The sequence below is a fragment of the Squalius cephalus genome, assembly GCF_949319135.1.
Source record: "Squalius cephalus genome assembly, chromosome: 22".
Lineage (NCBI taxonomy): Eukaryota > Metazoa > Chordata > Actinopteri > Cypriniformes > Leuciscidae > Squalius > Squalius cephalus.
In genome coordinates, this window is record NC_137143.1 from 23,920,150 (window position 1) to 23,933,998 (window position 13,849).

Sequence of the window (13,849 nt, forward strand, 5' to 3'; positions counted from 1 at the left end):
ATTTTTTTAATGCTGCCCTCCAAATCCATTATTTTCACCTTCTCAGTTCCTTGCATGTGTTTGGGCTTTGAGACATAAGTTTTCAGTCTTTCCATGAGTAGCATAATTCTTGGGTTTGTTAAATGGGATAGTTTAATGAAAAAAAATGAACGTTCATTGACCCCCATTGACTGACATTTTAGTAGTAACTAGAAGTAACTTATTTTGTGTTCTGCAGATGTCAAGTTTGGAACAACATGAGGGTAAGGAAATGATGACAAAATGTAAATATTTTGGGTGAACTATTGCTTTAAATCCATTATTAGAACTGTAAGTGCCTACCTCTTTCTAGCTCATAAGTGTTGTTTTGTATTTTGTCAATCTCCCACTTTGTTCCATAGGCTACATCTTTTATTCCTTACTGCTAAACAGCTTTGTGATCAATGCTTTGTTGTAACTCGGGCCATATTCAGAGTACCTCTGTTGTAACATCCCTATATTCTTTTGCAAGCCCGACCTCAGACAATTTGATTACCAGAGCTGCCACACATCCTTGCATGTCAAGCCAGTAATCTCAAAGCAATTGCTAGTGAAGAAGTCTTCCCCAAAGGATCAATGATGTCTGATCTGACAGATTTATTGATCTGGTGAGCGCAACCCTGAGTGAGAACTCTGTCACATTTTTTGATTTAGTTCCCACATGGGTTCTTACATTGACATCAAACGGGCCCATAAATCCAACGGGAGCAAACACAGTGCAACAGGGTCACAGAAAGGTAACTCTATTTGTCTCCTCTGGAAGACCTCTGAGTTGGTGTTTATTAATGGCCGAAGGCGTTCAAACACATCTGGTCTCTCACTTAGTCATGACTCGATCTGCGTGTTTAAAGTGTGCATAAGCTCTTTAAGCTGTTTCCCCCATTAGCTCGGGGTGCTATGAAGAGCATGTATCCTTTTCATGACCCACTAATGGTCCTAGCTTGATTAACTCCGGACTCTGGCAGTAAGGGGGATATTTTTTTCTGGTGCAATGCCTGAGAACAGAGCACGGTTGCATAACTGACAAGGAAGTGGCCTGGGTCGTAAATAACGTGCCTGAAATGATCCATCTGGGAGCGGCACTTTTAGTGGAGGCTCCTAATTTGCAGCCTGGTGGCCTTCATAAAGACCCCAGAATACATTGCCAAATCATAAACTGTGTTTAACCCATGCACCCCACTCCCTCTGTCTGTTTGCATTTTCCACTGGCTTTCGTTCTGTTTCCAAGCATGTAGGACGTCTCTTTCTTCCCCTGTCGGCCGGCTAAACTCATGGGTATGATAACATAGAGGCCCCTAAAGCACTATAATGGGTGCATTTCACCAAAAAAAAAAAAAAAAAGAATTAAAAAAGTCATAATTTACTCACCCTGATGTTGTTCCTAACCTTCATGTTTTTCTTTCTTTTTTGAAACACACAAAGAAGATATTTAAAAAAAAAAAAAAAAAAAGTGGTCCATACTGTGAAAGTCAGTGGTGTCCAATGTTGTTTGGACACCACTGACTTTCATTATAAGGATAAAAATAGTTATAACATTCTACAAAATATCTTCTTTTGTGATTTGCAGAAGTCATACATGTTTGTCAAGACATGAGGGTGAGTAAATGATGGCAGAAATTGAATTGTTTGAGTGAACTACCCATTTGACTAATTTGCAAAACGCGCATGCCTATTCCTTTAAAAGTGACTACATGCAGAGATCAGTTTGCATAATCAATGTCAAGTCTTTGTTTTTGTCTCCACTGTAATCTCAATATCAGAGGTGTAGGCCCTTTGCAGTTAGATGAAAGCGTGAGTGTAATAAACAGCCTGGTCATAAAGGCGAGGTGATCTGGCATGGCTGCGCAGCCCTTATGTAATTTCTCGCCTGGCTGTGATGTTCGTGGTTCTGTTGTTGTTCCTGCTTTGATCTACCACAGTGATAACGGTGTTTCAGAAAGCGACGCTAATGAAAAAAGATATAGCGGGAGTGGAAGTTCACCACAGCTCACAGGAAAGATGCTTGCTGATAAGAACACTGCTCTTCTGTATGCTTCATCTATAGAGGAAGCATTAGCGTAGCATTGTGTACTCTGGTATTACCAGGTGTAGTGTCTGATATGGGAACATGCAACTGTTCATTCTCTGCTACAACCACACATCAGGATATAGATTAGGAATATTCATCTTAAAGGGATAGTTTGCCCAAAAAATGTAAAATTATGCCTGGATATACTGATCCTCATACTGTTCTGCATATCATTTCTAGTCATTTTTGCGGATCCGTGTGAACGGGGATCGTTGTCGTCTGTACGCAAAACATTTTAAAAACGCAAAGGAAAAACTTTTGTCGTGTAAACGTACACCATTATTTATTTAAAACCTTGATATTCGTCTCCTTGGCATGTTCATGAAATTTCATGAGTCTAATTTGTGAGCGAATCATCCTGAGTCAGATCTTTTAAATGAATCAGAGGATCCAGTTCTCAAAAGTGGTCTCAATGATTTGTTCACAACTGATTTGATTCCTGAATCAACTATTTATTTGCATTGTTTTGCCCATTGGAGAAGTTGTCAGTCATGTACTGTATAACTAACAAATTCAATTTTGTCACGCAAAGCTGTTATATGACTTACATGTTGATTGAAATGTAATTTAAAATGAAACAATATGAATGTTGGATTTGGTGAATTCAGTTGTATTGAGCAGCTTTATACCATTAGATAAAAACTCTACTTTTCTGTCTTGGCATAAGAACAGTGCCTTGCAAAGAACTTGCTGTTAGCACTCTCACTATGCATGACCTTTAACCTCATGCCTCAGTTGCCCATAATTCTCAGCAGACAGGGCAACCGAGGCATGGAGTTCAGCCCCTTGCTGGGGGTCAGCAAAGTCTCATTTTGTCAGATCAGCTTCTGAATGATGGATGAATGACATGCTGAACTAGCAACAGTGCTAATCAGGAGTGTAGCAACACTAAAGAACCATTTACAGTGACTTCCATCCAGTTCCAGGTGTCAGGAACGTCCTAAAAGGAGCTGATAGGATTAGCCATAATTATCCAATACACCGAACACAATAATTACAACTAAATATTTTTTTTAAACTTATTTTAAGACAGTTTGAAAGAAAAAAAATCTATAAATCGTGTATGTTAATATATTTAAAGCTAGTTGAGATTCAAGTATTTGCCTTGATGATTTGTTTTCTCTTATTCAATCAACCATGACATTGCTCTTTTAAAGTGCATTTTTAGGATTTCTGTGGCTTTTTGAATTTCCTCATAAGCCGCCTTGATCCGTGAGCCAGGAAATATGGATTGAAAGAAAAAAATGGGATTACAGACTAATATGGAAAACAGATTCGGCAGAATAAAGTACAGCGGTTATAAATGCATAACCACAGACCTGCAACATTAAGATTCCCACTCATGAATCCGCAGGGACTGAGTCGATCGGAGACATCGTGAAACATGTACAAGAGCTCTGAATTGAATTATCAGTACTGCGATGGTTTATGAGGCTTCTCTGAGGGAGATTCACATATGAGGAGTAATTAATAAGCAGTGTTTTGTGAAGAAATGTTTTGTCTGTGTTTGGGAATAATAAATCCTACTGCGGGTGGGGAAAAAGTCATTGTCTTTTTTTGTTGTTTTGTTTTTCTGTTCCACATGTGTCTTTTTACATCTCATAGGGATTCTGATCAAAGTCTGATCACACTGAGGATGGATTGCAATTATGGTTTAAGGATTTCAAGCAGGCTTTGCAAGCGAGTATGAATACAGTGAGAACTGCATGATACGTCTATGATTTATGTTGTGGTCTGAATTATCTTGTATTTAACTAACTCTGGTCTGAACCTTCCCGTTGGGGTCTGAACCCTTCTCTCTTCTTGCATACAGCTCCCCAATTTCATGGCTCTTATCCAACTTCACGTTCTTCTTGCAGCATTTCTAACGGCCCACTCTGGGGCAATAAAAACCAGTCCCACAAGAGAGTCCTGTTTATCCTTTAACTGAGCATGTTCTAATTTATTTTCTACTCAAAATCAGGATGTGCAGCATAGCTGTAATTGATGGGGAAGGTGCTTGCATGGTTCATTGTAATTTATATGAATGCTTATGTGGTTTATCTGGCAGCCAGAGGTCAGAAAGATCCCACATTTCTATTTATTTTTCATTGTTACTTGCACAGAGGGTTGAACTTAGTTTTTGCACTTCAGATGTGGGTGAATTCATATGCTATCTTGCTCAAACTTGATGTTTGCACAGTACTTAACACATTGAGGGAATGCCAATCGCAGTGTTATTTTAGCATACATATTTAGAATTAGCTTTTATTTTTCTAATTTCAGTTTTCGTTTTAATTTTAGTTTAAGTTTTAGTTATTTTCCCCTGGTTTCACAGACAGGGCTTAAGACTAGTCCTAGACTAAAATGTAAGTCTGAGCTGTTTCCACTGAAATAAACTTGCACTGACTGATCTTAAAAATATATCAGTGCCTTTTTAGTTTTAAGATGCACATCGGTAATGTTTTTTTCTAAGCATGTTTATAAAAATTACTTAAATGTCCTAATTGATCTATGGTCTAATCCTGGCTTAGTCTAAGCCCTGTCTGTGAAACCGGGCCTTTGTGTTTTTACCATTTTAATAGCTTTTTTTATTTCTTTTTTCTAAATATTTCTCCTTTATTTCAGTTTTAGTAGTCTTAGTACTTAAAGTTCTTTTTATTTCATTAGGCTGCCAATATCTTATTTTATTTTATTTACCGCGTGGGAAAGGGCCTTTATTGATTTAATTAATGTAATTAATAAATACAATTAATCTATGTTAAATATGTAAATAAATATATTCAAATTAAATTCATTCATTGAATAGATGTTGTATGGGAAGGTATGATTAATTTGCACCTTTTTCAATATTTCTTTTTAATTAGCATGTTGAATTGAAAAAAACTGTAATTTAAATATGTTTCTAAATCAACAGCCTTTACTAAATAGCCTCTCAGATCACATCATGAGTGCAGTGCTTTCACTGCAGGAGTAATTTTAGCAAAGCACATGAGTGTTTTTACATAACGCAAGAGCAACAGTGGGATGGATTTGTGGTTAAATATTTCCAGCTTGCCATAAAGCAAGCCCTGTGATTTTTCCCTGGTCTCCCTGTAACTTTGTGCTTTCAAAATGTTGTACTTTGTTCTGAGAACAGTTACAATCGAGCCAAGCCTTCAACACAAAGATAAAGTCTGAGGTAACTCAAGCCCTGCTTAGAAAATAAACCAAGCTCACATCTTTGTTGTATCTTCTCAACAGAGACAAGACTGAGAAAAATGAAGCCAAACATATCTGACTTATTTCATTTCTTTGCAGCAGCAGCACGGTGAATGTTTCTGACAGGGGAACGAGTCAGCGCACGTGCTAGAGCACCAGGTCAAGCCTGTTGTGCTGGTGAGAATGAAGTGCTGAAGAGGCATTCACCGCTTGTGGGACAACACAGACTTTCCAACTGTATAATGCCCAGGGCTAGTCTAACTACAGCTTTACTTTGTGAGCCTGGAATTCGCTGATTTTAAAACATCCCAATAGAAGACTTTTGTATTTAAAACTGCTTTTTATTCAGATGCTGTATTTACAGTGACAGTAATTAAAAGGTGATTGATAAAAACTTTAAAGTACGCATACAGTACAGCGTTCGATTGAGGCTTTTTCTGTCCATTCTGTGTTTATCCAACAATTCAACCCACAGGTCACTGATAACCTTAAAATGGTCCTGGAAATGAGGCACTACGTGCTCTGGCGTGCCGCCTGTTTCTTCTAACTCATTGCTTCTGGAATACTCCATAAGAACTCCATAGCTGTTTGACTATAAAAACATGTCACACTTGGAACGTGTCGTTTCCAGACCTCTCATGTCCGTCCCTTGAAAGTATTCATGCAGGTGTAGCTTCCTGAGAACTTGTGGATTTCTTCAAGGGCACTTTGCGGTAGCATACTGTTTGATGGGTAAAACAAAGTGATTAAATGTAATGAATGAGGGTTTCCGAAACATATTTGCTGAAATAATTTGCTTTTGAAATACAATTTCATTTGTAAAATGAATCAGACTGTACCTTTTGAGGATAACGAGTGCATGCATGGTCCAGGGTAAGTAAACAAAAGCTGTATTGGTCCTAACAGCATCCACTGTTCTCTGCGCTACCACCTCTGGCTTTAGAGGAGGGAAGAGTTGGGGAAACCTGCAGAGAAAACCCCCAGTTAAATACACTTGTGTTTGTTGGTTCTCACACTTACAAATATTGTATTTGTACCATTGTATTACATTTAAAGGTAGGTGGTCCAGGACTTTATCCATTGGGAATTGATTGGATCATAAAAAGTGGGCGTTACACACCAGAATGAAGCCAGACCAAATGTTAGTTTGCTAAAACAAAGGCTTAAAAGCGATTTGGCTTTTGGTCAATATTATAAAAAAAGTCTGACTATGTGAAAACTAAAGTTGCTTTGGAGGAAAAGCAAATTATTGCATTATGATTAAAGATTATGAAGAAAATTGTTTTGGAATAATGAGATATCATTCAAAATAAGACCACAACCACGCATTAGCAAAGTAAATAGATGTCACATTGACGTAAAAACACTTGAAATGATGTTCCAGCCCATTTTACTTACTGCCAACTGAAACAGAATAATCAAGAGAAAATGTGGGGCGGAATTTTATTTTAGCCATCAACCATTTTACATGATTGTGGAAAAGCTGCCTATATGAGTGGTGTTTTTAATAGTTAATCCAGTTGTGCTTTACCCATGTGCTCTGCAATTTAAAACTTCAGCTCACCTGACTCTCATGCCCTGAAACATTTCAGTGTTGGTGTGGAACGGGAGGACAGTGGTACAGCCCACGCCCGGGCAGTCCAGCAACCCCAGGGTGAGGCTTTCCATGAAGGCTAGTGATGATGCTTTAGAGGTGCAGTAGTCTATTGCACCAGGGATGGGTGACAGAGACAGGATGGAGTTGACACACACAACATGGCCGTTTTGCAGTTCCAGCATACGAGGCAGGAAGGCTTTTGTGGTCTGTGGATGAAAGGATTATTAAAAGGTGAATTAAATCCCTGGAAGTAGGCACTTGGAAGAAAATGCTGAAAATTGTTCATTATTGAACATAATATGTAAATGTCTGCATGAAACCGAAAGTTTGCAATCATCTTTTCTTCCCTATTGTAACGCACATCCAAGTAAAACAGCTTCTCGAATGAGAAAAAAACAATTAGGACTTACCCAAAACTGTCCCATTGTATTGATGTGCTGTGACTTCAGAAGAGCATCATCATCACTGTCCAGCAAACTCTTCCCATGCACCACTGCAGCATTATTCACTAGAATGGTAACATCTCCCACCTACCATCAGAACAAAATACCCACTGTGAGACATTCTTTCCAAAGCAGATTATTCCTTTTCCTTTATGGCTAGTTAGCTCAGCCATTCTGCTGGGCCTTATCTAACCCAGACATTTCATGCGAGGTGTAATCTCTATCCAGACTATGGGGGTGGAAGGCAGCAGAGCTGAGACAAAGCCAGCACTGGGGTTATTAGAGGTCATTAGAGTCAACCAGTTTGAACTAATCTTATTATAATCATATTAAGAAACTCCTGAGGGTATGATATTATGGGGCATACCTTTTCTCTGACAACCTTGGCTTGCTTGTAAACTTCTTCTCTGTTGGCCACATCGCAAACAAAGTAATGGCATTCTGTCCCCATGAGGGCGATCTCCTCGCACGCCTCCTTCAGACATTTTTCCGTCCGGCCCCACAGGATTAGCTGTTTGGAGATAGGGACCAAAGGTCAAAGGTGAAACAAAACAGAAAACCGACCAGAAATATAAAGGTTTACAAAACATAATGTGGCAATAAATCATCTTTCTGGAAGCAAAACCATACTGGGTAACTGTTCAATAGCGCAGATAAGTGCTTAGTCATGAATTAGTGTCTCAAAGTAGATTCAATTTGCCTGAAAGTATTTCATATTGTCAGTTCTTGTGCTTGAATGGTGTCTTACCTAATTTATCAAGTCTTGTTCTTCAATTTGGGTGTATACTTGTAAACACAAGAGGCTATGTGTCCTATATTCATGCCAAAACTTTTGACACAAAAAGCATGAGTCAGAATATAATCTGTTTTTTGTATTTCAGTATGTCCCTTTTAAATTAAAAACACATTTACTTATAAATCAATATGAGGAATAGCAGAATATAGTACTCCACAGAAATTTTAAAATTATATTTTAAATCAGAAAAACTTGATCCATTTCTGAGGAATATATACCACACCACCAACATGTGAAACATAGTAGTTATAGTAAGAACAGAAGAGGCCATTTCATTGAAGGAACAGTGGGGCTATTTTTCACAGGCCACTATTAGTTTGGGAAAGGATTAAGAGAGATGACTGCATGGACTACAATGGATTGGCTGGGACAGGGAACATGGGGGGCAGTGATTGGTCAATTAGATTTTTCAGTCTGAGAGGTCAAGAGAAGGTAATTAAATCAGTGATGCTGCCTCATCTCTCACAGACAAATTCTCATAAAGATTACACAGCCTGCTGGGCGTACAGACCCGGCCATTTTCTGCTTCAACAACCACATAATAGTGTGTGCACAATAGTGTGTTGGTTATCTTGGCTATCCTTTCTGTACATGTTTGGCTGCAGAAGTTAGCTAAATATGACAAACCTCTCATTTTTCATTTAGAAAAATGATTTATGATAAATATTTATTTATTTATTATTAGCTCTGTTATAGTTAAAGTGCTATTTGTATATTTATATACTATGATAGGATTATTAATATGTTGAATTAGTTTTATTTTTATATGTGCCATTTTTGTTTTTATTTTATTTTAAGTTTTAGTAATTTTATTATGTGCCTTTGCCATTTTTATGATTTTTATTTATATTATATTTATATTTCATGTTTTTTTTATTTTAGCTTTATTTCAATTAACAAAAACATTTTTTTTTAAAATATTTTTAGCTTTAACATAAACATGTCCAGAGTAATTATAATTAACTTTATATAACAACAATAGAGGTCTAAATAAAGGTGTAAATACGATTCCACACATAAGTAAAAATATGTGTGTGAAATCTGTGAATATATCACAGACTTGTGGAGAGCTAACAAGCTCCAGAGTGCCATTATTGTGACATTTTATAACAACGGCCTGTCTGTGAAGGGAACTTGGCCTTGCCTTCCATTAACATTCAATTTGATTAGAGCCGAAATACTGTTGTCAGCTAAACCCAGGGTCTATTTTGAAGCTTTTACTCTTAAAAAGCCTTGTGTTTAACAGCAAAAACTGACTGAAAAATACTGAAGTGGACATACTGCTGGCTGATTGTGAAGAATGATACACGTTCATTTGCACGGGTGCCTGTAATTGGTCCAATTATGTTTTTCTCTTTTTAAAAGGGTTTGTGGAAATTTCCAGTCTCTCTGAGCATGTGGTGTGTTCGTTTCATTAAGTATGCATTTCAGCCAACTCCTATGTGGAAAAGTAGGGTCAATCTGAAATGTGAAGATATTATTATTCAACAAAAATTTAAGACTACTGTACTCAGTGTTTTTCTAGCTAAATTCTTTCTACTCAGATAACAATGTAATGCTAGCCATCCTAATTAACCTAAAGAAATCTCTACCAGTGTTGTTTGCTGATGAATGGTCTGATCTGCAGGTGGTTTCACCTCTTTGGCCTAATGGACGTTTATTTGATAAACCTACCTGTGTGTTTCTATGGGTCTGCTTTATATGCATGGCCTTTGAGCTAATTACCGGGAAGGTCTTGATTAAGCTTATAATAGGATTTCACAACAATCTTGATATTTCTGTCAGAGAACAAGAGCTCACAAGGTGGTCTCCCATACAATCACACTATGAGCTTCATCTGCACACATCACATTTACAAGTCTTATCACTAAAGTCCTTAGAGTAGCAGTGGTTGAGTGCACCGCATTAGCACATAATATGCGAAAATAAGGAGCAAACAAACCGTGCTTAATCCGGTCCTGTGAGGACACATATTGTGTTTCCGTAGAGATAAACACACTGTGTATGAAACGCTTATGGAGGAGCATAAAATCTATTGTTTAGGTGAAATGCATGATAAAAGACCAGTAGTTTCACCGATTTGCACGCTAAAGGCCTGTTCACACCAAGAATGATAACTATAATAGTGTCCACATCAGTGGGAAATACCATTCTGTTTATTTAAGCACACTGCAGTTTTGGTGTCTGCCGCTTTAAATGCTCGAGCTCTTTAAAGCAGGATGGATTCTGATTGGCTGTCAATGTTTTTATCATTCATCAGCTGGAAAAAATCATTCTGAAAGTGAGGTGTTATTGTTATAATTTTGGTATGGACTCTGCTGTTCTTTTATTTTTAATTAACCTATATCTTTATTGCTATATTAAGGCAACATCTACATTAATCCGAAATACATTTGAAAATGGTGTTTTCATTTCAAAACGCTCTCCGTACACAATCATTTTCAAGCGTTTGCATTCTAGTTTGTATTCCACACTGAAATGTCGAAAAATGCTAAAATCATCGTACTGTGCATGAATAAACACGTCTAGGTTTTGCTGCAGGACAGAAATTGCGAATACGTTTTCTGTCAGCTTTGCAAGAATGTATTATGAAGCAACATTGTGAAAGTGAACAGCACATAGCAGAAACATACTAGTATAAACATAGATATCAATCGGTACAATATGTGTCACATGACTAAACGTCATTGTTTTCAAATACTTCTGTTTTCACAGTCCACACTACAACGCAAAATTTATCCAGTTGCAAAAGCGTCTTAAAAAGCTCAAAAACACAGTCTCAGTGAGAACAGAAGGCCAAAATATAAAGAAAAAGATGCATTTTCAAATGGAATAGTGTAGACGTAGCCTAAGTAATCCACTTTGCTCCCATCGGAAAGGGTCTGTATGTGCATGGGGGCACAAGGAGTTCAGGAGGCAGTCGCCTGCCGCTGTCTAATTAGTGTGGAGACAGAAGGGTCAGCCACAGGGCACTGCCCAGCTGGGAGCTGTATGGTCCCTGCCACCCTCCCCCGAACCCATACACATACAGAAAGTAATTTACATAGGGCTCACTTCCTTCACACTTCCTTAAGCCATCAGCCATGGGACCACATGGATGGTCACGTCACCGATGATGGTGCTTCTGTAACGTCCAGAATTCTTTTTCTTGGTTCTTCAAATCATCGTTTAGGGTTTGGTTAGCGGGCGATGATGTAACTTTTGCAGAATATTTCCAGTGTTGAATTACCATGCAGTAAGGACTTGCTGACCTCTTGGACGCCATAATAACGGCCTGCTTTCTGGAAAATTACAACCCCCACTTAGAGGCAAGGGTGGTCAAGTTAACTCCTACCCTGTTCATTTATGATTCATGCCTTTTTAGCATTCCTTAAGAATGGGCTAACTGTGAAGATTGCCACTGCAGGTGTCTTTTCCAGAGTCTTCACACCTTGACAATGGCTAACAACGGGGTGTTGACAAGCACGGTGGCTTCCTTTAGCATACTGCTGCAAAGCTGCTTCTTTCAAAGACCTTTGCCCTGAGATGATGTAAAAGGTGACTTGTGTCAGCGAGCATTCAGGGATCTGAGGTCTCCGAGCTGTTTGCCGTGTGAGGTTTGCACTGTGACTTTTACACTGGGTTTTTATTTAGCCCCACACACACAAGCTTGTCTGGGGGGAAATGCATTTAAATCAAAGCCTTGGGTGTAACGCCGCCAAGCATTGGGGCCCCTGTCACTGTGGTTACAGAAGTTATTAAGCTCTGTTTATTGCAGTTGGGCCACTGGGTCTATTTATAATGCAATGTCTTGTGTGGGTGAGGCAGCTGAGACATTTCTTCCCAGCTCTTGACTTTCAGCACACATCACTCTTATTTGCAATCTTACTGCTGAGACACAAAAACATTAGCCTACACTACTGCCAATGTGAGATATTTAATAAAGCCATTAAATACTGCTGATAGAGCTTGTAATACAGTAAAAATTCATAAGAAAGGTCAGACATCTAATCTTTAAAGCGTTTAGCCAAGGTCAAAGTTGCTGGCACCATGAATTTCTTGGGTCACTGGCCTCTGTAGAGGAGGTTCCACCCAGACCAGTGTAATAATTTGAACATGAGAGCTGTCAAAGTTTGAAAGAAGGCCGTTTTCCCCAAAACTAGCTGTTTGTTAGTTGACCCAGTTTGTTGTACAAGTTGAACCAGACATTGGGATCCAGCTCTACATTTCGATTGGTCTGTTGACCGTAGGGGTCATGACCTATGCACTGTTAAGACAATGGGTTTATGAAGAGGACATTATAATGTCTCTAGGGAGAGGAATAGCCGAGTAAAAAAAAAAAAAAAAAAAAAAACCTCATCCATTACTAGGGTAGTGATTTGTGTTAATAGCTTACCATGATAACCACAGTTACTTACAGTACTTAAACACAGCATAGCCTACTTAAACATAGTTTCTACAGTTATGATTATTACAATAAAGCTACACTGTGCAATTGTTTTCATCGTTGTTGAAGCAACTTTGTTTCCATTACTTCATTTTTTTATTGATATTCTTCATCAGTATAATTAAATTCAGGGAAGTGCAATGTACTTGCATCATTTAGATATAACTTTTTATTTTATTTGAAATAAATGTATTTATTTTGACTATAGGCCGATATGTGCATATACATGACAATTACGATTTCTTGATAGTAACATCATTAAATATAAATGGCTAAATAATGTGTTTATATTGATAGTAGTTGTTTTAATAATTATTTTATGTTTTTGCCAAATACCGCTATGTACAGCGATGAAACTGTTTATTATTAAATGATTAAAATATTAAATTAGATGATTAAAATGATCAGTCATACTGCCAGAAAGAGAAAGAAAGAGTCAGACCACCTGGAATTGAAACTATGGGCTATCTACTAACATTGGCACTATTTATAAAAAGTGTTGAATAGAAATATTACGCAGCAATATGACCAAGAGGAATGATACATCATGTTTTTACCTTTTTAGCTCCACGCACGGCGAACTCCTTAGCCAGGTGACGGCCAATGCCCCGTCCGCCACCCGTGATAAGCACCACATCTCCGGTCAGATCTCTCCGCCTGCTCGGTAAGACCCAGCACACGGTCGCCTTGACAATATAGTAGAGTATCTGAATAGGTAAGAGCACAACGCAGCCCAGCGCCTTCAGATCCATTTCACTCCGTCTCAGTCTCCGCTTATCTCAGTTCTCGCATGGAACAATTGCTGAACTAATTGAATCCTTGCTCGGAGCGATTACCTTTACTCCTATTTATATGAGTGGATAAGGCAATTTGCCTAATTTTGCAGCTCTGACGCACACTAAATAGATTGAAATGCATCTATCTACCACAATCCAACTCAGTTAATGTGTGCCTCGGCGGAATATCTGTCATTTTGCGCACCTTAATTCCACATAAACTCTTTATCCACGGAGCGGTTTTCTTGCTGCGACAAGTGTGCGCTGCTGCTTTGAACCGGAGACGGAGCCCTGTCGCGACTGACAGCGGCCAGAACCCAATGACGATACCTCAGGTCTGATAGGGGTTTTAAAGAGACCATTTATCTTGATTGACAACTGGAGGACTGACAGAAGTATTATCAAACGTTGGCGACGTGAGGGTTCGTTTCTTTATGACGTTAAGTCCCCTCCCCCAGAACTGGTACCACAGGCAATTTCATTGCCTCTCAACCTGTGCTTATTGTTACTAGTCGTGGGGATTTTGATTCATACCAGTGATTCAG

The 13,849-nt window shown here is 38.5% G+C and overlaps 1 protein-coding gene and 1 long non-coding RNA gene across 2 annotated transcripts in view; one reads left to right on the top strand and one right to left on the bottom strand.

The window, feature by feature from the left end:
* Positions 1 to 5,780, top strand: part of LOC307150055 — a 23,819-nt gene extending 18,039 nt beyond the window's left edge. Inside the window, exon 2 of the long non-coding RNA XR_013819652.1 lies at positions 5,366 to 5,780. This is a non-coding gene — a long non-coding RNA (uncharacterized lncRNA). The remainder of the gene's footprint in view (positions 1 to 5,365) is intronic.
* Positions 5,596 to 13,796, bottom strand: dhrs3b (dehydrogenase/reductase (SDR family) member 3b). Its single transcript, XM_079856819.1, has 6 exons — positions 13,086 to 13,796; positions 7,674 to 7,817; positions 7,274 to 7,393; positions 6,831 to 7,069; positions 6,106 to 6,231; positions 5,596 to 5,987 (listed from the first exon to the last, which is right to left on the bottom strand). Exons 1-6 carry the CDS (start codon positions 13,278 to 13,280, stop codon positions 5,903 to 5,905), a joined length of 909 nt encoding a protein of 302 aa, XP_079712945.1. The 5' UTR covers positions 13,281 to 13,796; the 3' UTR covers positions 5,596 to 5,902.
* Between the last annotated feature and the right edge of the window lie 53 nt (positions 13,797 to 13,849).